At 36.6% G+C, this 25807-nt stretch overlaps 1 protein-coding gene across 1 annotated transcript; it reads left to right on the forward strand.

Moving 5' to 3' along the window:
• The first annotated feature begins 8180 nt into the window (after window positions 1–8180).
• Window positions 8181–23774, forward strand: LOC133736795 (calcium-transporting ATPase 3, endoplasmic reticulum-type). The gene is made up of 34 exons (XM_062164395.1): window positions 8181–8412; window positions 8566–8616; window positions 8740–8773; window positions 9065–9082; window positions 9484–9620; window positions 10078–10152; window positions 10573–10618; window positions 10767–10826; window positions 10945–11025; window positions 11179–11264; window positions 11421–11522; window positions 11933–11986; window positions 13511–13612; window positions 14000–14058; window positions 14722–14866; window positions 15607–15714; window positions 16086–16238; window positions 16335–16439; window positions 17036–17232; window positions 17870–17981; window positions 18172–18270; window positions 18363–18508; window positions 18651–18708; window positions 19219–19311; window positions 19874–19924; window positions 20034–20165; window positions 20319–20420; window positions 20706–20760; window positions 21427–21512; window positions 21967–22115; window positions 22359–22464; window positions 22567–22620; window positions 23166–23214; window positions 23348–23774. The coding sequence occupies exons 1-34, from the start codon at window positions 8380–8382 to the stop codon at window positions 23413–23415; spliced, it is 3006 nt and encodes a 1001-aa protein (XP_062020379.1). The 5' UTR covers window positions 8181–8379; the 3' UTR covers window positions 23416–23774.
• The last annotated feature ends 2033 nt before the right edge of the window (window positions 23775–25807 follow it).

A 25807-nucleotide genomic window follows, 5' to 3' on the forward strand; every position in this document is an offset into this window, starting at 1 on the left:
CTTTATTTCCATACATACATTCAAATGATTCAATATTGCAAATACCATTCACTCATAAAACTCAACATTATCTACAATCTACATATTCAACAATCAACATCAACATAACAAATTAGAAATTTTCAACAATCTCCCAAACTCTCAAAGCATGAAACTGATGAAAGCATTAAACCATCAAACACACAAAATATTGAAACTGCATCAATTTGCAACAAACTAAAATACTAAAAGTCTGAAACTTAGTAATTCAAAGTCTCAAACTGAAACAAACAAACTAAAATTGAAATAGTTCATCAATGATTCAATATTTCATCAAAGTGCACAACTGCAAACAATCAAACATATTTCCAGCATGGCTTCCTCTTCATCAATGCAACAAGGCTTCTAGCCTTCCATCAATAGATTCAATACCAAATCTGCATACAAAATAACAAATCTGCAATCAATGATATTAGGATAATTTTTTAAAAAAATTGAACTTCAAATGAAGCAAAAATGTTCAGACCTTTATGCATCCTTGATTGTTGATGAATTGCATCATTTTTTCTGCCTTTTCTTCTTGGTTGTAGGGGCAGAAGCCGAAGCCTCATAACTCTTGGTTGTTCTGCCACTTGGGGCAGATGCAGCAGTAATAGTGTTCTTGGCCTTCAGAGAGCTTTCTCTCTATCCTCTTTTTCATGGTCTGCACGATGTCAAAACTCAAAACAGTCAATCTCATATAAATTGCCCAAAGTTGTTGTACCAGATTAAAAAACAGTAAACTAAAAACATCAAAAATACATACCAGCTTCAATCTGTTCATATGACTCCATTTTCTCCATAGTTGGAATGTACTCCAACCTCATAATAGCATCAGCCTTCAACCAATTTTGTAGACATATCAGTTTTTCAACTGTTTTTGGGTTTAAAGAGCTTATGTATGGATCTATTACCCTTCTCCCAGTACTAAAACTTGACTCACTCGCAACTGTAGACACTTGTATGGCTAATATATCTCTAGCCAATGATTGCAAGTTGGGATATTTACCTCCATTCAGCTTCCACAAATCCAAAATCTTTCAATCATAATTTTCAGCAGGTTTTTCTAAAGGGTCCAGCAAATATCTATCAACTTCATGTCCCACCATAACATCGTTATTCTGTTCAAGCTGCCTATTCCAGTCTTCTTGCATAACAACCATCTTCCCACTAAGAATCCTTGCTTTGCTTCTAGTATTACTAGTAGCTGTTTCACTAGTACTTGGATCTTTACCTTTGGTCTTGGTCTGTCCACTATGTGGACCATTAGACTGCCTATACAAGTCACACAAGTCTACCACAAGCTGCTTTACTTCATCACATTTCTTCTTGATCTCCCAATCACACAAATTCAACATTGTTTCACACAACCAACTAATGTTTCTCAATTTATACCTAGGATCTAAGACCAAAGAAACTGGGAAGAGTTGGTTTAGGTCATCTAAGTTCCCAAAATACTTGGAATATTTGGCCTTCATCTTGATTGTCATGTTGTACAAGACGTTGTTTTCTTCACTTGAATCAGGTCCTACCCCAATAGAACTGAGATCTTCAAGCTCTGCTTCAATAGTAACAATATCATGGAATGCCTTGTGTGCAGTGGGGGTAAGTGAAGCACTAACATTAAGGGTCACATCGTAGAAGACTTTCAAGAACTTCACAAAAACTGCTGCATTGTCCCAATCTGCATCACTTGGTGGCCCTACCCTTTTTACAGGCACTTTCTTCTTACTCTGATTTTCAGTTTCATCATCATCTTCAACTTCCTCATCTTCATCAAAGTAGTTTTTGTACCTTGAATCCTCCTCATCCTTCAATCTTTCAAATGCTTTTTTTAACTCTAAAGCTGTGTCCAACATAAGAAAGGTGGAATTCCACCTTGTTGGAACATCTAAGATGCAAATTTTATTGCATTAAACTTTCTCCTGCTAGCTCTACACAGCTTTTAAATTCATCTAACCTTGCACCCGAACTTCTAATGTATCTCACAGCATTCCTTATGCTAGCCACTGACCTCTCCATCATATTCAATCCACTCCTCACAATTAGGTTTACAATGTGAGCCAAACATCTCACATGCATAAACTTACCTCCACAAATCGGTTTTATGTCCCAATTGCACATTTTCTTCCTAAGGTAATCAATGGCATCAATGGCATGCTTATTGGCAGAGGCATTGTCAACATAAATTGTTAAAACCTTATCTATTGATCAATCAATCAAACACTTCTCTAAGATTTTTCCTATGGTTACACCTTGGTGGTTTGGAACCACACAAAAAGCAAGCACTCTTTTGTGCATCTGTCATCCCCGATCAATAAAATGGGCAGTAATTACCATGTAGTTTATATTCTGGCAAGAAGTCCAAGTGTCTGTTGTCAAACACACATAATGAGACTTCAATTCCCTCCTCAACTCCTCCTTCTTGGCATCATACATGCCTAGAAAGGTTTTTGACTATGACTTTCCTACATGGAACTTTAAACAAGGGCACAACAACACTGCAAAAATACCTAAAACCCGGTTTTTCAATGAAACTAAATGCAAGTTCATCGACAACTATCATATGAGTTGCAGCTTCCACGCAATTATCTTGTGACCAATTCACACTAACCAAAGTACTCTGACCTCTTCTACCATCACTAGTCAAAACTTGTTGGCCGGATTCTACATTAACTCTACCAGGGTATCCCTTACAAACACTATCTCAATGTGTTTCCTAAGAGAAGATGTACCATTTTCATATGAATTGCATGCCAATGAGTCGGACAGTACTTACATTGAGCTCTCTTAGTATGGCCAACCACTTTCTCCACTCCATCGATAGTCTCAATTAAAGGATGATCCTCCTTCGTGAAGTGATCCCATACGTCCGACCTCTGCTTGCCTTTCTTCTTCTCTCCTCTTTTTCTCTTGGCAGTAGAGCTCCGAGCAGTAGAAGCTTTCGTTGCTTTCGTCGATTTTGGAGCAGCTGCTACTTGTTATGCCGCGGGGTTGTTGCTTGCAACTACAATGTCATTGCAAGCGGATGGTTCGTCACTGGAAGCGGATGGGTTAGAGGAGCTAGCAGATGTTTCGGACATGGAAGTAGATCTAAAAGGCAGCAAGCTGCAAGCGTATGTACAACCTCAATATTTCCTAGCCTGAAATGAAGACGCCAAGCAATTTTGTTAAGCAATATTTCCTAGCCTCAAAGCAGATGGAATATCGTTTTTTCATTAACAGTTAACAAACAACAAAACTGAGCAAAACATAGCAAGCAAAAGAAAACCCATTTACCAGTTCACCTCAAATGCATAGTAAATACAAAAATGCACAGTTCCCAATTCTCAAACCATCAATCCCACATAGTCCAATCAATCCCACACAAAATGAATTTCAAATTCTATTGTGGTAAATAAAATGCATCATCATGGATTGACTCCCCTCTATAGCAATACAGTACATAAATTTCGATCATGACTTAAAAACAAACAAAAAATGATTTTGTAACACAGATGGGATTTCATAATGGGTGGCATGTTGCAATTTCATGTACTACAGCTAGCAAGATCTTAAATCCACCCTGATTTGAATTAATTCTTCTGAGTTCATTATGAGGAGACATTAGAAAGCTGGAATGAGTCATTTTTTTTGCAAGGAAAAAAAGAAGAATAGAATGATATTGCAATGCACTGAACAAAATCAGAACATTTAGAAAGAAAGCAGTGATGAAACACAACCAACTGACTCTAATATTAGTCATGGAAAGCCCCTAAAAACAAATAGAAACAATTATGCAAAAGCTATAAACTTGAGAGTTCCAACAAAGAAGATCTTTAACAGCTACATTGCAGCAAATTCAAGCATAAAATCAATTTTATTCCATTATAGCTAAAGAAAGTGAAAATCAATTTCATTCACACTATAATTAATCAATACCATTTGCCCATGTTTTAAGCAGAATCTATACAATTTGAGAAGACCAGAAATTGATAGAGAGAAAACTACCTTTAAAAAACAGATGGGTTTTGTCTTCTAGATTTTGCATACGGTTTCCGAGATGGGTTTACTGCTCTAGGTACAGGCTTCTCCTTGTTAAAGCCATGGCGGAAGAATGAAAGTCAAGTGTCTCAAAGTTTTGGCTGCACAAAATCTAAAAAAAAAAGATTACGTTCTTCTATAATCTATACCGCAACAGAGCACTAGCAGTAATAACAATCATATATCATCACCACTCAAAATGTTAAAATGGGAATCAAATTAGGCATCTTTTTCACGTTGGAGCAAGAAAAAACAAAGAAGAAAAAGAAAACACTAATGAGATTTGCCTTTGTATATGGAAAGGATCGATTGGTAGTAAACTAATCATGTATATGGAAAGGATCGATTGGTAGTAAACTAATCATGTACTATATGAAATGATTGAAATCCATTTGCCTAATTTTAGTATACACTTTCCTTTGGTTAATGCTAACAATACAAATGATGATATTCTCTACACATTCCTAGAGTTCCAGCACCAGATTAATTCCAAGGTCCAAATTTGTCACAAACTACATGTAGGGTGGTTAACTAAATGTATACCACAAAACTTCCGTGAATATAAACATTCCACAAAGAAGAACCTCATTCTGCAAAGCAAGATATTCAAATTAAACATTCCACAAAGAAGAACCTCATTCTGAAGTAAACTAGCTAGTGATCTTCAGCTCGTGTTGCACGACCCCCAAATTCATATCATATTACATCCTTACCCACCATAACCATTCCAAATCCTGAAGTGGTAAACTCCCATCCCCCAAATGCATATCATATTACATCCCTACCCACCATCATATTACATCCCCCAAATGCATATCATATTACATCCCTACCCACCATCATATTACATCCCCCAAATGCATATCACATTGAATCCCACCAATCAATCATTCAACCCCACAGCAACAAAAACACTGAATAAACAATTACTGAATAATCAATCAGAAAAAGGATAAGCAATTACTGAAATCTGTGAATCTTTTCCTTGGAAGGTGGAGAAAGTCTGCATATTCTCTGCTGCCTTTGTCAATTACCGACTAACAATTCCTGCAATTATTTCCCCATGTGTCATTCCCCAAACATCCAAGAAGAAACATCACCATAAATGAAAGCTTACATTGACGGAGGTCGAAGACGGGGTTGCATCAACCAAATCGCAGATGGCTAATAGCCCAACACAAATCGAAGACGCGATGTTTCTGGGTTCAGACTTTGAGGGCGATCGTCTTGCTCGTCTGGGTTTTGATCATAAGAATTGGGGTTGGAGAATGGAGACACAGAGAGTGAGCGTTAGAGAGAACTAGAGAAGACTAACGCGATGTTTTTAGGGTTTTGATCGAATGGATAGGAGTTATTCTGATCGGATTTGGAAGACTAACTTGGCACCTGATCACATGAGAAGGGGTCTATTTTACATAAATAAGCTCGGCCCTAATATCCACTTATACACTGACATCTGTATTTCGGTTCCAAGGGGGTTTTAAAAACAAGAACCGAAACCGAACCAAGAAGACTTCACCAGGGACTGAACCGAGAAAAATGTAAATACATATGCCGTAAAACCGAACCAAACCAGGTTTTTCAGTACGGTTGGTGCGGTTTCTTCGGTTTTACGGTTCTCTAGGCCGGCCCTACTTAAACGAGTTTTATCTTATCACTAAATTGAATGGTAGTTAATTAAAAAAAAATATATATCATATTTAAGGTAACAAGGTAAGAATATCTAAAGTATGATACTATGAAGACCTGTGTTTCGGTATAAATAGCTTAATCAAATAGCAAAACAAGACATTAAGACCTATTAGAGATGATTGAACCCTTTCATTTATTTTAATCTCAGCCTGATTATATACATCTCATTATCATTTGGGGTATGATTGAAATTTGAGTAATATGATTGAAATTTGAAAACAACATATTGTCTGGGACATATTGCTTTGAGGCGATCGGTAAAAGACATAATTTTGTGATTTTACATTAGAAAGAAAACGTCTAACTGAAAAACACATTAGAAATATAAAAGATCAAAGAAGTAATTTCATCTATAACATGTTTACACGCTAGAAATGACATAATTTTGTGATCTCACATTAAGAAGATAACATCAAACTGCAAAAAAACACATTAGAAATATAAGAAATCGAAGAAACAATTTCACCTATAACATGTTTACACAATAGAAATGATAGAACGTAAGACAAATGACTCACATTGAGAATAGAGGTGGATAAAATCAATCAGGGCAGATCTACAACCTCAACTCTGAATGACTGACGTTGTACACGTACTCTTCTCCACCGCCCCCAAGTATGGATTTCCATAAGAAATTTACAAATCTCGCAATCCCATGCAGGATTGCTGGCAGCATAGATCGAATTTAGATTATAGCTTAACCACAAGCACTATCATATCAACTGAACCAACCTACACTACTAGTTCAGTAATCACTCTAGCTTTAACTAAAACACAAGTAAATGTTATTAGTGATTTAATATAACTAAACAAAATCACTTCATTCATATCCCGCCAGATTTATTGATCACTTAGTCATTTAATTCTAATTACAGTTTAATCATTATTAAAATGATTTGTAAGGAAAAACGAAATTATATCATATAGGCCTGGCAACGTGCGGGTATAGTGCGGGTACGGTGCGGGTTCTTAACGGGTCGGGTTTTTAACGGGCCGACCCGGTAAAAACCCGTTAAGTTAACGGGTTTCGCGGGCTAAACCCGGCGGGTTTGCGGGTTTTCCGGTGGAACCCGTTAAAACCCGTTAACAAATTTTTTATTATTATTATTTTTTTTTAAGCAACTAGAACAGACTTATGTATATAATTTTTTTTTATCGAATAAAAGCTATAGTGCCCAGTAAAAGATATGATTGATTGAGCAAGAACATGTTTTTGTTAAATTTTTCCAAGTTCATGAGAATCAAAGCAATGGACTAAAAGAAAGTTGCAGACTTTGATGTACTCTGTTACCCTCAATCATTGAATTGGATTGTCCAGTACAAGGGTTCCATAACACCATGTCTTTCTCGTCAATTTCTACACAAATCAGATTTCAGAACAAAAACCCAGAAATCTATGACGTTAAACCCAGAACAAAAACCCAGAACAAATGAATTGAATCTATCAAATATGAAGAGAAAAAAACGAAAATGGCTCTAGTGAGGATATGTCGGTTTCAAGCTTCTTATTCCCTTCTTGCATGTGCATCAATGAAAGTCAGTTGGATATTGTTTTATAGTTTCTAAAAAGGAAAGTCCTACTCCTACATCGATCAGCATGCCATGAAATGAAACTAGTAGAAGGGGTTTATTTTGGTTCATTGAAACTAGCATCAATGAACCTTACCGTCGCATACGCATAGGCCAATCTTCAAACCCTCATCACCATCTTCATCATCATTTTTGTAACCCAGAAATCTATGACGTTAAACCCAGAACAAAAACCCAGAAATCTATCACAACAAAAACTTCATCATTCAAACCCAGAACACACTCAGATTTCAGATTATAAAATGCAATACCCAGATACAAAAACTGCAAGGAATCGAAGAAAACCCAAAGCAAAAGACAGATCCATGCAATACCTTGAGAAATTGGGCGCGCAGAGAGAGATGAGAGATATATAGAGAGAGAGAGAGTTGGGATTTGGGTGACGGAAATGAATGGGAGGTTGCTGTGCTCAGATTGGGTTGCGTTGCAGAGAGAGAGTTGCGTTTTGGTGAATCACGGAAGGGGTCGAAGTGGGTTTGTTTGGAAGTAAATGGGTTCCAATGGGTTCCAGTGGGTTTAGCACGCAAGGCCCGTTAATTTGCGGGCTTTTTGCGTGCGGGCTTTTTTAGCACGAATTTAATAAATAGACGGGTTCGTGCGGGCTTTTACCGTGCGGATTTCGGGCGGGTTTGCGGGTCACGGGCTCAAATGCCAGGCCTAATATCATATTACAATATTTATGATCGAAAACGTGGCTCTTAGATCAGAGAAGAGAAAAAAAAACAAAAATAAATTCTGTGCTTGCACCGACTTAAAGTACTGGCGCGGTCAAGGCCTTGTAAGCCCTTAATTTTTGGGCCGGCCAGAGCGTTACTTGAACTAAACGCATTACTTGCTTCCAAACCAGTGATAGTAACTCCCTTTCCTCTTCTCCTGATTCAGATCTTACCCAATTCCAACACCAACCCACTAACTTATACACAAACATATAAATGCGCGCACACAAGAAGTAGAACTCCGAAGAAGAAAAAAAAAAAAAAGCATACAGCAAAGAGCGAAGAAGAAGAAGAAGAAGAAGGAGTTCCCGGAGCTCTGATCCAAACCGTTCGTCCGTCAATGGAGGACGCCTACGCCAGATCCGCCACCGAGGTAAATCCGCACCTCCTCCTTTTACATTTCCCGCCGGAGAAGAGTAAAATCACCAATCGATTTTTACCGCTTCTCTGAATTCGATTTCTGTGGAAACTTCTAGTTCAAGCATTTCGCTGTCATTGATTCATTCTTGATCGTATTCGTGATTAGGTGTTGGATTTCTTTGGCGTGGACCCGAAACGAGGTCTCAGTGAAACTCAGGTATGCTGGAGCATACTTTCTCATACTCAATTTCTACTGGTTTTGTTGGTCAGTTAGTTTGATTCCAGCTCGAAAGTTTGTTATTGCTCATGCTCAAGGTTTGAATTGCTATGTTGTGTGCAGGTTTCGCAACATGCTAGACTTTATGGACAAAACGGTGCGTTTTTTTCTTCTCAGTGTACATCAATTTAGTTTCTGCGTCTGTCAAAGTAGCTGGATTAAGCTACTCTGCTCTAATTGATTTGCACCGTTGAATAACTTTGATTTTGATGAAATGCTCGTATTTTTTTGGCAATTTTTGTCACATATAGTTTCCTAATGGAGGGGGAGAAGTTTGAATTTCTTTGCTGAGGTTTTTATTACAAGTGTAATTTTTTTTTATTTTTTATATAGCTTTAGTTCTAATGCGGTTTCCTATTTGGTTGCATGCTTTGATCGTGGTCTGCAGTGCTTCCGGAAGAGAAAAGTAAGTGCACCATATGTTGTTTTACCTCTGCGTTGTTAATTACTTAATTCTCACGAAGCAAGTTCATATGAAAACTTGGAAGTTGATAACTTTCGTGATTCTCTGGATGGCAATGTACCAATAGTAACTGTTAATACATATCCATAGAAACCTAGAAGACTTCTATTGTTGTCATTTTGGAAGAGATGGCTGCATCTAGTGGGTTTGGTGGGAACTAAAGATTTAATGGGTTGGTCTCCTTGCCTAGGTAGTTTACATTCTAGTTGCTTTATTGGAAGTCTGGAACCATCTCTTACTGTTTGATCTAACATTCTGATAACACTGTACTTTTCGCAAATCAATACCCCTATTTTTTTTTTTTTGTTTAATATGTTCTCAATAAAGCTATATTTCATATGCAGGGGCTTCGTTCTGGAAACTTGTCCTGAAACAGTTTGATGATTTGCTTGTTAAGATATTGATTGTTGCAGCAATCGTTTCTTTTGTTCTGGCTCTAATTAATGGAGATACGGGCTTAACAGCATTTTTGGAGCCTTCTGTAAGTGGTTTATATAAATATATCTGATATATTTTTCTAATTTGCTGAAGTGATTTTTTTTTTGAATAAAAAGACTAATTGATATTATTTCAAAATTATGCCTGAAATTTTCTCTTTAAAATGAAAAACATACATGGAATTATTTAGAGAAATAAATCAGTTAATATGCATGCTCTTATTTAAAAAATATTTTACATTTCTCATAAACAAAAGTAGTATGCATTTTAGTTTGGTTATGAAGTCTATAGGTTTTGATGCATGTCTTTTTGTTAAACTTTTGAAACACCTGTACAATTTGTTTGTTGAACTTTGTAACCTTGCAATTTAAAGCTTCAAATGTTCAAAATCTCATTTCAATTATTTTCTAATTCTTGCTGATTGAATTCTACCTATTGGCTGAAGTGCACAAAATTCCACGCTGTCTCAATTCTGGTGTTTTGAAATCACTGATTCACAGGTTATCCTCACGATATTGGCTGCAAATGCTGCAGTAGGAGTGATTACAGAAACTAATGCAGAAAAGGCTCTTGAGGTAACTTTTGAATTTATAGTTATTCTGATATCAGATCAACCAGAAAATATCTTCAGAGGTTTATCAATTTGGTACTTTCTTTATCTGTGAATATTTCACTTGTTGGGGTAAGATTTGTGGCACAATTTTGAAATTTAAGTATGGGTGGTCTAGAATGGGAAACAACTTAATTTCTTAGATAAAATGTGAATTTTGAAACATCTTCGTCTATCAGCTTTCTGATATTGGGATTACAGTTCTTTGCCACTATATAGGGTCTTTCATCCATATTCACATTGTAGTCTTATTTTCTGTTTTGTATTGTTGAGGAAGGATGCATAAATTTAGATACGTAACCCACCTTTTATTGTTGTGAATTCATTATTAAGTTAATGTAGTTTCAGCTCATTTTGGTTCTTTTCTTTATGCTTGTTATTGTAGGAGCTACGCGCATACCAAGCTGATAACGCAACCGTTCTGCGCAATGGTAAAACATTTCTTATGAAGAAAATTGCCTATGCTAAAGTTACTTGTACTGTAATATCAATGCCATATCAACTTCTTTGAAGCTTGTATTTTATCAAAGTTATGTTATCTTTTATCAACTCAAACTCATGTAAAAGCAACTCTGGCAGGTTGCTTCTCCATACTTCCAGCAACAGAGCTCGTCCCTGGGGATATCGTTGAAGTGGCTGGTAAGTTGCTCATATACTTTTGAATCTGCAAATTTAAGCCGCTCATAGACTTCAGCCTAATTGGTTTTTTGGTGTATCATAGATCCTGACTTTTGTTTCATGCTTTTGATATGTGTAGTGGGATGCAAAATTCCAGCCGATATGAGAATGATTGAGATGCTCAGTAATCAATTTCGTGTTGATCAGGCAATCCTTACAGGTTTATCTTTACCTATTGAATATAGTAATTAGTAAATCTGATTTTTTTATTATTATTTTCTTGAGTTTTTATGCATCAAAATTTTGATTACATACTGATTAGGCACATGATGGATCCAATTTTATCTGAAATTTGTTTGATTGATGATGTTAGGTGAGAGTTGCTCTGTGGAGAAAGACCTTGAATCTACCACTGCAACAAATGCTGTATATCAAGACAAGACAAATATTCTTTTCTCGGTAAGAAATCATGTTGTTCAAAGCTGATTTGCTTTTCTGGTGATCTTTCAATGTAATGGGAGATTACCCTTTTCCCATTCTTTATAGTAAACTGTTTCCCTTCTGCTATTAAGACTTCTAAGAAATGATTAACTTTCAGCATATCTTGATGCCCAGGGTACGGTAGTCGTGGCTGGTAGGGCTAGAGCTGTTGTAGTAAGAGTTGGAACTCAGACTGCTATGGGCGGCATACGAGACTCAATGTTGCAAACGGAAGATGTAAGTACTGTAAATTCAGTTTCTTTCAGTAATTTTTCTTTACACATGTGCACAGAAACCTGTTGTCTTGCTTTTAATTTTCTTGTTCAGGAACTTTGGATCTTTCTTTAAATTTGCCCTTTGTATCTTTTGGATTCTGGCAAGCCATTTGTGCATCTCCATTGTATTGCTTAATTCTAAGAGGTGTAGGTCTCAATATATATGCGTTTCTTCTTTTGTTCCTAGATGATATATTGACAGCCATCCTCACTTCCAATTACGACGTAGAAACTCCTATGTTATTTTTTTGGGTGAAATTTTGTCCTCCAACTTTTTCACAGGAATATGACAGGGAGGAAAATTTAATCAAGATTCTTTTTTGAATTTCTGTTGTGTACATAAATTACCAATGTTTATATAACTGTTTCCAGGAAGTGACACCATTGAAAAAGAAGCTGGATGAATTTGGTACCTTTTTGGCCAAGGTAATTCTCCTAGTTTTCATTTTGGACAATAAATCTCTACTATAAGGTTGTGTTATTGTTAGTATCATGCTTGTGTTTCCAGATATTGCTTTCAGAAGTCCATCAGTAATATTGACTTTTGGGTGTCAATCAAGTAGATAAAATTTGGGATCATTTACACAATTTTAGGATAAAAATTGCCCACTTACCCAAACACTCTAAGAGATTGCCCATTTACCCAAACACTCTAAGAGATAATTTCCCTAATACCCAATTAATTATTTTTTTATATTTCTTTTTATTTATTTTTGGGACATTTTTGCCCTCTCCTTCTTTGTCTCTTAGAGAGAGAAGTCATCAGATACCTTGCCGGACTCCGGTGACCAGTGGCCGGTCGCGGACTCCGGCGATCGGTGATCGGAATCCGGCGACCGGTGACCGGAATCCGGCGTCTGAATTTATTGCCCCATAATAATATCCAGTAACCATATTATTGTCTCCCAATAATCATATTATTGTCCCCGAATAACAAGTTTATTAGGAATCAATAATTAGTGAAAAATGAAGATGTTTTTAATTTTGAAAGTTTTAGTAGGTTTATTAAAACAAATAATCTTATTATTGCCCCCCAATGATCTTATTATTGTCCCGTAATAATCTTATTATTGAATAAATATTTTATTGCCTCCCAATAATCTTTTTACTGCCCCCGAATAATCTCATTATTATCTCACTTTTCCCCTCAGATCGTACTAGCCCACACTAACCCTTCCCTCTTAAACCCTAAAACCCCTTTTTCAAATCCCAAGAAACCAACCCCAATTCAATTCCTTCCCCCAACCCACAAAAGAAATGACCAAGATCGATTCCCTCCGTCGATTCCTCCTCCATTGCTTCGCCCCCTCCTCCCCCGCCGCCGCCACTACCAAGAAGCGCCTCAACACCTCCCTCCGTGATGACATCCTCGATAACAACAAAGAACCCGCCCAACTGCAACGGCCGCAAGCTCGGGTTCGCTGCCCGGAGGAAAGCCTGACCAAGATTGATCTGGAGTCGGTGCATGTGATCAGCGAGGGATGGGCGAGCTCGTTAAGAGGGTTCATGAGGGAGGACGAGTACTTGCAGAGCTTGCACTTCAATTCGTTGAGAGTCAAGGACGGATCTGTGGTCAACATGTCGCCGGCCGGAGGAGAGAGAGAGAGAGAGAGAGAGAGATGAATGTAATTTATTAATTAAAATGAGGGCAATACTGTCAATGGATGTTAGATTGGGTAAATGGGAGTAAAAAACTCTTAGTGGAGTAAGTGGGCAATTTTTATCCTAAAATTGTGTAAATGGTCATTATCCCATAAAATTTTGGGCTTTAGACATTTTTTGTACATATATGTACTTTGCTTTGCTATACAGATAATTTTTTTTGCTGATTTCTAATTTCTAATTTCATTCATCCACATCTCCATACTTCTTATAAAAGACTTCTTTTACTTGCTACATAGATAAATATATCACTTTATTAGCATTTCCTAACGTTTATTGCATTGTTAGGTTATTGCTGGCATATGTGTACTCGTATGGATTGTAAATATAGGTCACTTTCGTGACCCTGCTCATGGTGGATTCTTGCGTGGTGCAATTCATTACTTTAAGGTATTCTTACATTGATATTTTCTTGGATTTTTACTGGCTTAATGAGAGCAGCATCTATAAAGAATGGTCAATGTGTCTGATAGTTCGTTAAATTTTTATCAAATTGGGCTGGGTACGCTGGATATCATGTGATACTGGTGTGTTGTTTGATGTCCTTTTTGCACTCCCATGCATTAATCTCCAGTGGATCTGCCTCAACGTTGATAATAATTATGGATAACTTGCGTATTTAGTTTTGTTGTTCAAAGTATGACTATTTTCGACACAGCATCTTTTGTTTGTTCCATATATGTTGTTTAAATTTACTTCATGGTAAATTTCTGTCTCAATTGTTTATCTGTATGGCTCATGTGACCTATCCTGATTTATTTTCTTCTGCTCACCAAGATTGCAGTTGCACTTGCAGTTGCAGCAATCCCTGAAGGCCTTCCTGCTGTTGTTACAACGTAAGTACTCAAACTTACTCACTTGGTGGTAAGAAAAAATGACAAGAAGTTATGGTGTTGCGAGTTACTTAGTTCTGGGAAAAGGCACTCAATTGGAAAACTAAAATTTTTCATATGGATTTGACTGTTTGGTTGTCTTTAAACAAATAGAGTAGGATAGGTGATTGGAAGTGAAGTGTGAAGTAGGTGACAGCTGAAAATGGTGTGTCAATCTGTTTGGTGAGGATATAATTTAGGTGTAAAAGGCTCTAAAGCCTACCCAATATTATAAGATTTTATGTATGTACTGGTGAAGTATAGAAGCAGCTTATTAATATTTAAGATATTATCATTTACATGGAGTTAGATTGGGGAATGTTTGGAAGTTGTGGTGCCATGAATGCCTAATTACCCTCATAGTTACCTTGTATATGTGGCCATATACATAGGCCGTGTTGGCTTTTGAAGTTGCCCAGCTACCTTTGCATGAAATGTACAATTCAATATGGCACTAGACTTTTCTGCCTTTTCTCTAGTTTGAAATTACATAATGTAATAGTGGATCCCTCCTTGAAGTTGTTAGGTTATGACATTAGTCTCTTGTGCTTTTTATTTTTTAAATTTAGTATTAACATTACATAAACTGATGCTTTTCTATCCCGTCTTTTTGTGATGTTGCTCTAGTTGTTTGGCTCTTGGGACAAAACGAATGGCTAGGTTGAATGCCATTGTAAGGTCATTGCCATCAGTTGAGACCCTAGGCTGCACTACAGTAATTTGCAGTGACAAAACTGGGACTCTGACTACCAATATGATGTCTGCCTCTAAGGTGATTATCTCAAACTCATCATATGAAACAATTTATTACTTATCATAGTGGCCTTGCTCAATTGCTTGTACATCCTGAAACATATATTTCCCTTGGGTTTGGTTCCTAAAATGTACTTATAAAGACCAGTTATGGGACGGAAGTCCGCACTGGACAAGCTAAAATTACAAAGGGTATTTGCATGCCTGTCACACCTGATCGATTTCGTATGTATAATATTTGTAACATACAGCTTCGAGGTGTCTTTATGTTTCTTAAATAATCTTCTTTCATATATCACTCATGGTTGGAAACTTGCAAGAACTTAACTTTTTATGGATGCAACACATGCCTGTACGTGGTTCACACACATCCATGTACTGATCCAAACAGACGAGGCACACAAAATGTACACTCATGCATACTTAATTACTGATTTCATCAAGGACTAGGAATTTAACAGTTACATAACATGGAAGACAAATATGAATCCTGGGCTCTCTGATGCTTGAAGTCATGTGAATTGTGAAATGCTATTTGTTATTACACCTCACTAGTACAATCAGAGAAAGCTTCTTTATCTTCCTTACTAGGTTTTACAATATTTGTTATGCATTAGCTTGGACACAATATTTTGAAACCTTATTTGAGACCCTGGCGTGTTAATTTCAAAACTTCCCCACAAAACTGACATTAGTAGTTTGGTGAAAACATACTGATTTTAAAGTAAGTTTCACCCCTTGCTACTTTATTCTCTCTAGGTTTGTGTGCTTCACACTGTACAGCACATTCCTGTTATCTCAGAATACAGTGTCAGCGGAACTACATTTGCACCTGAAGGCACTATTTTTGACAGTACTGGCAATCAGGTAGTTTAACTTGAATGCTCTGTAATGGAGACATAGTACATGAGTATATATTTTGCTCTCTTTTACCCTTCTTTCTTTAATATGGGCCGAGTGAAACATCTGAGGCTACAAGTAAGACAATGGCACTCCGCAAACTTTGTTTTATACTGTAATTTACTTGACTTCTTAGGAAATTGTACTTGCTCTCTTTCAAAAACATGTCATTGGTGATCGCTGCATGTAATTTAAAACATGTGATTTACTTATGTTTTTAATCAGAAAAGTTAGTTGACATAATATTTTTGCTTTTATAAATGAGACTTCATTTTCAATGCTTGTTCGAGATCTTCTATTTAGTACCGTATGGTTTGAATGTTTGATTCATTTTGCAGCTTGAATTTCCAGCTCAATTGCCTTGTCTTCTTCACATAGCAATGGCTTCAGCGCTTTGCAATGAATCTGTCTTGCAATATAATCCAGACAAGGGGAGCTATGAAAAAATTGGCGAGTCAACTGAAGTAGCCCTCCGTGTCCTTGCAGAGAAGGTCCATTGCTGTACTTATAGTTTTTACTAAAGTCTCTGGAGCAGCTAATGACTATATCTTTCAATTCTTATTCTTATCTTTCATCCCTTCTCTCAGATTGGTCTTCCCGGCTATGATTCTATGCCATCTTCTCTGAATTTGCTAAGCAAGCACGAACGCGCATCTTACTGTAACCATTATTGGGAGAATCAATTTAAAAAGGTTTGCCTTGTGACCCCAAATCCTGCCCTAAAAATTCCTTTGCACTCTGCTGATTAACCGCCTTGCTTAAAAGCTTGGAATAATTTGTTGCTTCTCCTTGCTGCTTGGTCTTCTTCTGTACTACTGGTTTGCCTGTTGTTGTCTGCTGATGAAGAATTGACTGTCTTTTGATTGCTGGCTACTAAATCATTGGTTACTTCTATGAGTTTAGGGTTAGAGATTTACAAAACAGTGAACCATCCACTTTGAGATGGAATGGGCATTCTTAACCTTTGATTTGAGAATGCTCATTATCAATTCCATTGATTATTGGAATGGTAATGCTCATTCCCATTTCTGTGGGAACAATTAGAATGGTGAATGTTCAAACGTAGGAATGATTTCATTCCATCCAACCAAAGACCATGAACTAGACTGCTGATTGTGTGAATTTGCGTCAGATTACTATGGAACTGCTTAAATCTCCTAAAGCAGTCTTCAAAACATGGACTACTTTACTTGATAAAAAGACAAGAGGAACAAAGTGAATATATTAGCATTTCTGTTTTCCATTGAAGTTAGGTATTTGCTTAGTGATTTAATATATACTTTGGTAGATTTCTGTTGCAGATTTTACTCGTGATCGTAAAATGATGAGTGTCCTTTGTAGCCGAAGTCAGTTGCAGATTATGTTCTGCAAAGGTGCTCCAGAGAGCATTATTTCTAGATGCACCAATATTCTGTGCAATGATGATGGTTCCACTATACCATTAACTGCTAATATCCGAGCTGAGTTGGAATCAAGGTTCCACAGGTGAGAAATAATTTATCCATCATTCTTGCCGTTAAAGTTCCTTTTGCTTAATTGACTCTGGCTGCGTATAAAGCTTTATGAAATCTGTTTAGGTGCTTTTTCAATTCTGTTCACCTGACATTGATTTTAAACCTCCTAAAATGAGGTGGTCCCTCCTTGGAATCAAAATCTTGTTCTCTCTTTTGCTTTTTGAGATATTCCCTAAAGCAATATGTTGAGGGTTCATGTGCTGTTCTTAAGTTTCAATGCCCTGTGGTTCATACTTTCTGCAGTACTTGTATCAGTGATGGAACCAAATCCTAATAGGCCATACTTTGCTTATTTTGCTGTCTGAATTTGAAACTTGGATCAGACAGAAACTTGATTTTTTGTGTGTATGCTTTTCCTTTTCCTTTATTTAAGACTTTTGAGTGTTCATCATGTAGTCACATAGCAATATTATATTTTGTATGTATTGTGTATATGACTATTTTCTGAAGTTTGAGGTGCCGGTGAAATTGGTCCGATAATAGTTGTGCTTAGAGTTAGAAAGAAGGAAGTTCCTGTATTGAACAACAATGCACCAATATACCAGTCAAACTAGTTAAGTTTTTCTACTGGCATTTCATTGTATAAATATAGGGTTCTTTTGGGGCAGTTTTGCAGGAAAAGAAACCTTAAGATGCTTGGCTCTTGCTTTCAAGCGGATGCCGATGGATGTACCGACTCTCTCCCACAATGATGAGAAGGATCTTACATTCATTGGGTTGGTATGCTTTCTTTTCAAAATAGAAAGTCCAATTCATTTGGTGTCTGTACCAAGTGCTTAGCATTGTGCTTAGTAATTGACTTGTCACTTATTTATTTGTTCATTTTGCAAGATCAGAACATCTCCCTTCCTGCATGCCCGCCACCAAATATTTATTGATTTTGTATTTATTTTCCTTGTCTCTATTGAAGGTTGGAATGCTTGATCCACCAAGAGAGGAAGTGAAAAATGCTATGCTTTCATGCATGACTGCTGGCATACGCGTTATAGTTGTCACCGGGGATAACAAAGTAAGTCTGTCCTTTTATGCATGGATGTATACTTCCAGATGCAGATCCCATAAAAAGTTAGAGCTGCCTTGCTGATTTCGATCCAATTTCAGTCCACAGCTGAATCCCTTTGCCGCAAGATAGGTGCTTTTGATCACTTTGTAGATCTTGCTGGGCACTCTTACACTGCAACTGAGTTTGAAGAGTTACCAGCTTTGCAGAAAACGATAGCATTGCAACGGATGGCATTATTCACCAGGTATACTGGGTACATCCATTTTGTATCTTGCACATCTTGATATAAGTTTAGGTATATAACATGTCGTTTAATAACTTAATCAGCTTTCCAGCCATTTTTGTTCTTCAAATACTTGAGCAACTATTCATGATCTCTGTAACAGGGTCGAGCCGTCTCATAAAAGGATGCTGGTTGAGGCCTTACAACACCAGAATGAAGTGGTACACCTCTCTATAACTTTACACTGGACAGTGAATATCTGTATGTAAGAGGCCAGGATCCATGCCTTGGTCCCTGATATCTTATACCAAATTGGTCACTTTCAATGAGAACACAGTCCTTTCTCAATGTCAGATATCTGACTCCAGAAGTTCGTCTCTTTCGACAAATATAGTCCCTTTTTTTTTTTATAAGTTTCATCTAAAACGAATACGTTTCAAGGTGTAAGGTAGCAGCACAGAGTGGATAAAGTATTAGTGAAGAAAATTGAAAAACGTTTTGTCTGCAGAGTGAGATTTGTGGAGTATAGCCAGGGAAAATATATTCTATTTTGCTTTTGTTTGACATTCGGAAGTAATCATTTACAGATATTTGATGCAACACCAAAAATGACTGTTCATCTCTGTCAGTGTGCATGTCTACGTCTCTGTGCAACTGATGTATACATGGTGTGGTTGCTTGTGTTTAGATTTTCTTGAGATTTTAAGCTGCTAAGTGTGTTTGCTTGTTAGGTTGCAATGACTGGTGATGGTGTTAATGATGCACCTGCACTAAAGAAGGCAGACATTGGAATTGCCATGGGTTCAGGAACAGCTGTTGCCAAGGTACCTATGTCTGTTACTTTAACTAATAAAGAGCTTTCTTGTTTTGGTAAGAAGCTTAAACTAAATAATTGATGCAATAGATGAGTGCCAACCTCATATCATGATAATGACCGATGACCTGTCTTCAAACCGTAGTTTCTGTGTTCCTATACTTTACCATCAAAGAGGTCGTTGCTGAGTGGCCTCTTATAGAATAGCTCAAGCCTATATGTGTTGTCACTTGTCATGTAGGATTAATAGTAGCAATTTCTGAATGTGAGTAAAAATATGGAAAAAGAAAAAGAAGAGAAAAAGAAGATGCAGTGTTTAATCCATGCAATGAAAATCCATTCTTATATATTATACAAACCATTTTTTATCCATGGGATTCCAAAACCAACCTCTATACTCCTTTGTCCTAAGCCATGCTAAGCTAAATTTTCTGGTCACTTATATTCCTAGTAAGTTGGTAAAGCGCATAGTTCTGAAATAAACAGCTTTTGGAAGTGTGGTATTCTCAATTTTATCAACATTCATGTTGCGATTAGCACTTTTCTCATCATTGTTATTTTTGAATTTTCAGAGTGCTTCAGATATGGTTTTGGCTGATGACAATTTTGCCACTATTGTTGCGGTATGCATGTCTTGTCTTTTCACCGTTATCTTGGCAACCATTGTTATTCTAGCACTTCATTAAGCAACCTTAAAAGGATAATTATGTTTCTCTATTCAATACTTGGCAGGCTGTTGCAGAGGGAAGGGCAATTTACAATAACACAAAACAATTCATCAGATATATGATCTCTTCAAATATTGGTGAAGTTGTTTGTATATTTGTGGCAGCTGTACTTGGAATACCTGATACACTGGCCCCTGTGAGTTCATTTATCGTACAGATTTTGATGTTTCATTTTCCAACTCATTCTATGTGTGAAAAAGATTTCTTATGTTTTTTCTATCTTTGGATGACTTTTTTCATGTCCTTAAAAGCAAATTAGTTTCCTTAATACTATGAAAACATTTTCCAGGTCCAGCTGCTCTGGGTCAACTTAGTTACTGATGGGTTGCCTGCCACAGCAATTGGTTTTAATAAGCAAGATTCTGATGTGATGAAGGCTAAACCTCGTAAGGTATTTCCTTAATTAAGTGTCGTATTTTTTCTCTCTTCCTCTTATGTGTTTAATTCACACACAGTGCATTCTTCTCATAAAGAGAATTGAAGCTCGAGTTTTTCATGGACTTTAACTTTGATTGCTTGGAAAACATTTAGATAAATTGAAGCTTGTTCTTTGTTTTGTTGGGTGTATTTTTATCCAATGATATTGTTTAGTCACTTTTACTTCTATCTTTGCAGGTTATTGGGTGTATTTTTATCCAATGATATTGTTTAGTCACTTTTACTTCTATCTTTGCAGGTTAATGAAGCAGTTGTTACTGGATGGTTGTTTTTTCGTTATTTGGTGATTGGAGGTATGTACAATGATTATCTGATTGCATATGCTAGTTTGTTTTACTGGATGCCCTTTCACTACCAATGATTGTAAGACAATACATCATAGTGATGAGGCTACTCTACTTTCTTATTACTTTTAGAAAATTTAAAGCGGGGTATTATATTTCTCTTTTACATTTTGTCTTTCAAACACCAACTCAAATTGCTCCATGGTTTTTTGTCAATTTGTTGAAAAGTACATTGTCTGGGACGTGGGAATTCTGGAAATGTCACATGCATAAGATAACATATTAACCGAAAAGTACTATCAGTTACTCAATATCCTTTCTATCCCTACATTTCTCACGGTTGTATTTGTTTCTGATTTGATGCAAATTATAACTGGCTTCTGTTTTGGGTCTTGTATTTCATATATCTTTGGTGCACTGTCCAGAATAAATGCTGGTAGTTAGGACTTAACATCAAAACCTGGTAGTTATAAATTTTCTGGAAGTTGTTTCACTTTGGCGAATTTCTAAATTGTTAAGGGTCACTAATTCAATTTGTCTTTTAACTTTTAATAGGATGTTTCCCATTTCTTAATTGTTATAGGCTTTTTATTCGCTTGGTTTCAGTTTACTGTAAATGACGTGGTTTATTTTTCTCATGCATATTTAACTAATAACGAATTGTATGAATTGCAGCTTATGTTGGGCTTGCCACAGTTGCTGGATTTATTTGGTGGTTTCTTTACTCTGATACCGGTCCTAAACTGCCATATATGGAACTGGTAAGATTCTATAGGCTGTGTTCAGTACTTTAAGTGAATTACTAGTTTCCTTGGAATTGGGAAAGTTGGATCTTTTAGTGTATAACCCTGTATGACTTGAATATGTTGTATATTGGTTTCTGGGAAGCTGTCAGTTTTACGCCTTGAACATCAACACTTGGGCTTAGTTTTTTGTGTTTCTCATAAAGGGATGAGGAATAAGCTATGTGATGCCTCATGCATGGGCTGAACTGATGTGGATTTTTCAGTTTGTCATTTGAAATTCCAAATTTTTCAAAATTATTGTTAGTCCTTCTGATCAAGAGCAAAATCAAACAGCGGAGCTCATTAGGTCGATTACTTGTTTCTTTGGTTTGTATTAATTTACATTTTTAATCAGTACCTTTTACATTGACATTTATAATATCCTTTATTTATTTATATTTCGATCATTTTCTTTTGTTCTTTCTATCAGATAAATTCTGACACATGCGGAATGAGGGAGACGACGTATCCGTGCAGTATATTTAGTGATCGCCATCCATCAACTGTCTCCATGACTGTTCTTGTGGTTGTTGAAATGTTCAATGCTTTGAATAATCTCAGTGAAAACCAATCACTTCTGTAAGTATATAAGTTGCATAACTTGGACAGAAAGCTTAGGGGCTTACCCTAGTTATAGTTCCACTTTCAAATTTTGAATTTCATTCTTCATTCACCTTAGTTATTTTCCTTTGCTTTTGGTAATTATCAACTCATGACTATCATTTCATTTGCTTTTGTATTGCCATCATATATACATTTTGATTGTTTCTGGAAAATTAGAAAGTAGACTTGCTTTAGCACCTGACATGTTGTGTGTTTCAGTGTTATCCCTCCCTGGAGCAACTTATGGCTTGTTGGTTCAATCATCATAACGATGATCCTTCACGTACTAATATTATATGTGCATCCCCTCTCAGTTCTTTTCTCTGTAAGTTATTTCCCGTAGCTGTGCTTGTGACAGACAGTTTCTTTTGTCATTATTGATGCAAATGAATATAAACGCATGGCCCCGTAATATTTTGTCCTGCAGGTAACACCATTATCTTGGGCTGAGTGGACTGTTGTGCTATACCTTTCGTTTCCAGTATGTAGTTTATTTTTCAGGGTCCTAATTTTCGGTTTCTTTTTCTTTTGAGTATTTATTATTAATGACTATAAAACTAGGTAAATATCTTTATACGAGATGTTGGGATATGATAGTACCTTGGATATTGTTGGCCTATGTCAAGCATGTTCTATATTTCTGGTTCTGCCCCTTATCGCGGTTAACAGATGGCCAGACTAGGTCTTTGAGGATAGTTGTGTTTTACTGAGAATACTAATTATTTTAATAGGTTTTATCCATTTTGTTTTATATTGTATTAAACATGGATTTGGAAAAAGGGAAGAAAAGGGGAAAATGTGATCAAATTCGTCTTTAAAGCAGTGATAGTTGGTCCTCTAATTGCAGATGAAGAAACATAAAGATTTAAAATTTCATCTGTACATGATGGAGAATCTGAATTTGTTGTCCTTTTACTGTAAATTGTAATTATTATTCACTAGTTGTCTATTAAAGGAGTGATACTTTACGAGTTATAACTGTACTTAGCTATCAGCACTCAAGCTTTCATTTCTCATCTGATATAGGTTATAATCATTGATGAAGTGCTAAAGTTCTTCTCAAGAAATTCCAGTGGTAAATCTTCATTCATTTTATCAACTCTTGTCCTTTTGTAACAAATCGGACTGCACTAATATCCCCTTTGTCTCTTTCTCATAACCTATAAACATCTACTACTGTCTCCTTATAGATTTAATGGCTATTGCAGGTGTAAGGTTAAATTTCCATTTAAGGAGGCGTGATCGACTGCCAAGAAAGGAATTGCGTGATAAGTAGATGGAGGTTTTTGTGATTCAAGTTTTGCATACACCTACTATACTGGAGGGAGTACACCCCCATCTCCTTCGACAGATAGAAGAAACCACACAGTCGTTATGGTGACTCACATATTCATATGCTTCCTCAAGATAAGAATGAGTAACCTTGCACAAGGCTTTTGTATCAGATCTTGTAACGATATAAGAAGTATACCTTGCACATATTCATATGCTTCCTCAAGATAAGAAGAGTAACCTTGCACAAGTCTTTTGTATCAGATCTTGTAACGACATGAGCACTCGCACTCTTTTGAAAGCTCTGTTGTAAACTACGGCCGAAAAGTCATTAGCAATTTAGCAAAGTTAATTGGTATCGTAGTTTGTACTGCTCTATGATAGCTTGCCAGTTATGTTGCCTATCAGGCGGTATCGACTTGGCTTATAATCGGCCTACTGATCCTCATACGAAGGTAGTTAATTGTAGATTTATTTAGGAACTTTAATTGTGCAGTTAAAATTGATGAAAAGTGAGTTTTGCCGCGTATCTTCTCACTGTTGAATACTCCAGAAATTTGAACCAAAAAATGTCATTACAAATAAGACGTGGTTTAGACACTAGTGACTAAAACAAAGTTGAGCAATCAATCAAAAATAGCACTACGAGTTCAAACTCACTGTAATTCATGACTAGTGACTATAAATAGCGCCGAGTTCAAAGTCGTGGTAATACAAAGTCTTGCCTGCCGGCCGCCAGGAGGAGCCACGCTGAAGCTGTGGTCGAGTTTCCAACGCTGTGTTTGAGTTTTCGGGTAAGCTACACCTCTCATTCCAACAAAATGCCCTCATTCCAAAGCCTCTTCCATTCGCTCTTAGCTTCGGCGAGATCTTCAGTTGGAACTACAAAATGTTATATAACGAAACAATAGGAATACTGACGTTGAGTTTCTCATAAGAATGCTTACAAGCATTTTTGTTTCTTTTTCAGATCAGAAATTTCTAGTTAAATTGAGTTACTCATTTCATGTTGAATAACAAGGAAGCTAGAAATGCCTAATACACTATGGCCATGTTTAGTTCACGGATTTGAGTAATCAGGAAAGGAAATGCATTCATTTTCTGAACTTGATTATCACTAACTGGACAATATATATATATATATATATATAATTCTATATCAGTCCGTCTCAGGTGCGGATGTCCGTACCGAGCGGACGGTACAGATTTCCTGTTTTCGACCACTTTCCGGCCACATTTTTACATCTTAACCGTTCAGTTTTTAGGTCCTAGTGTATAGATCACCTCTGCAAAATTTCAGCAAATTTGGTGATCGTTAAGGCATCCAAAACTATTCGGTCCGTTCGTGTAAAATGCAGTTTTGGATGCCTTAACGATCACCAAATTGACTGAAATTTTGTAGAGGTGATCTATATACTAGGGCCTAAAAACTGAACGGTTAAGATGTAAAAATGTAGCCGGAAAGTGGTCGAAAACAGGAAATCCGTACCGAAAATTCGGTACGGACGTCCGCATCTGAGAATAATTCTATATATATATATATATATATGCTAGTAAGGTTCAACTGCCTACAAAAGGCTTCGCATTTACAAGAACTTTGGTGACTATCACTAATTCCTTATTATTGTTCAGTTTGGAGCAATTTTCACCCACCTGATCATCATAGCAATCAATTCGGCTCATTAATATCATTATACTATCTCCTTTTGGAACTTCATTTTCTGCTCACCACCAGTTTCAGCCCCTACTTTGTTGGCACTTCGTTGTGAAAGTGAGTTATATAAACCTTTTGATCATCAAAATGATGGAAATTAACACAGAAGTAGATGATAACTAATATTTTAGATGTTCAATGTAATCATGGGACTTAGTCTCTTCAATAGGAATGCAGACCCTAAGCTAATTAAGAACAGGGGAAGAAAGGGAGGAAGGAATTATATTCTTTTACAGCCCTTTCCAGGGCTAATGAAGGGGTGCTAATGGGGATTTTTCTAGTAGTGCACGTCTCTACGTCCCCATCACTTATAAAGAATACAGAAAGCTCTCCGCAGAATTGCTAGCTGGTGAAGCTCTTGAACTTATGCGCATCAAATCCTAATTGACTGATATGATCCAGGCTAGTTGGCATATGCATGTCAGCCTGCCTTTTAGTATTTGACTTGATAATCCATTCTAAACCGTACCTATATTAATTAATAAGGGATCATGTCTAATTAGCTATGAATGGTCAATCAGATTAGTTCTATGAATCTATCAGCTGCTTGACATTTGATATAACATGAAATGAAAAAGAAATTGGTCATGAAGTAGGAAATTTCTTTTCATTTTAAGAGGAAAAATAAATAAAATGAAAATTACACGCGTAATTGAGTTAGATCGATCATCAGGCTAACTTA

This window comes from Rosa rugosa, chromosome 3, assembly GCF_958449725.1.
Source record: "Rosa rugosa chromosome 3, drRosRugo1.1, whole genome shotgun sequence".
NCBI lineage: Eukaryota > Viridiplantae > Streptophyta > Magnoliopsida > Rosales > Rosaceae > Rosa > Rosa rugosa.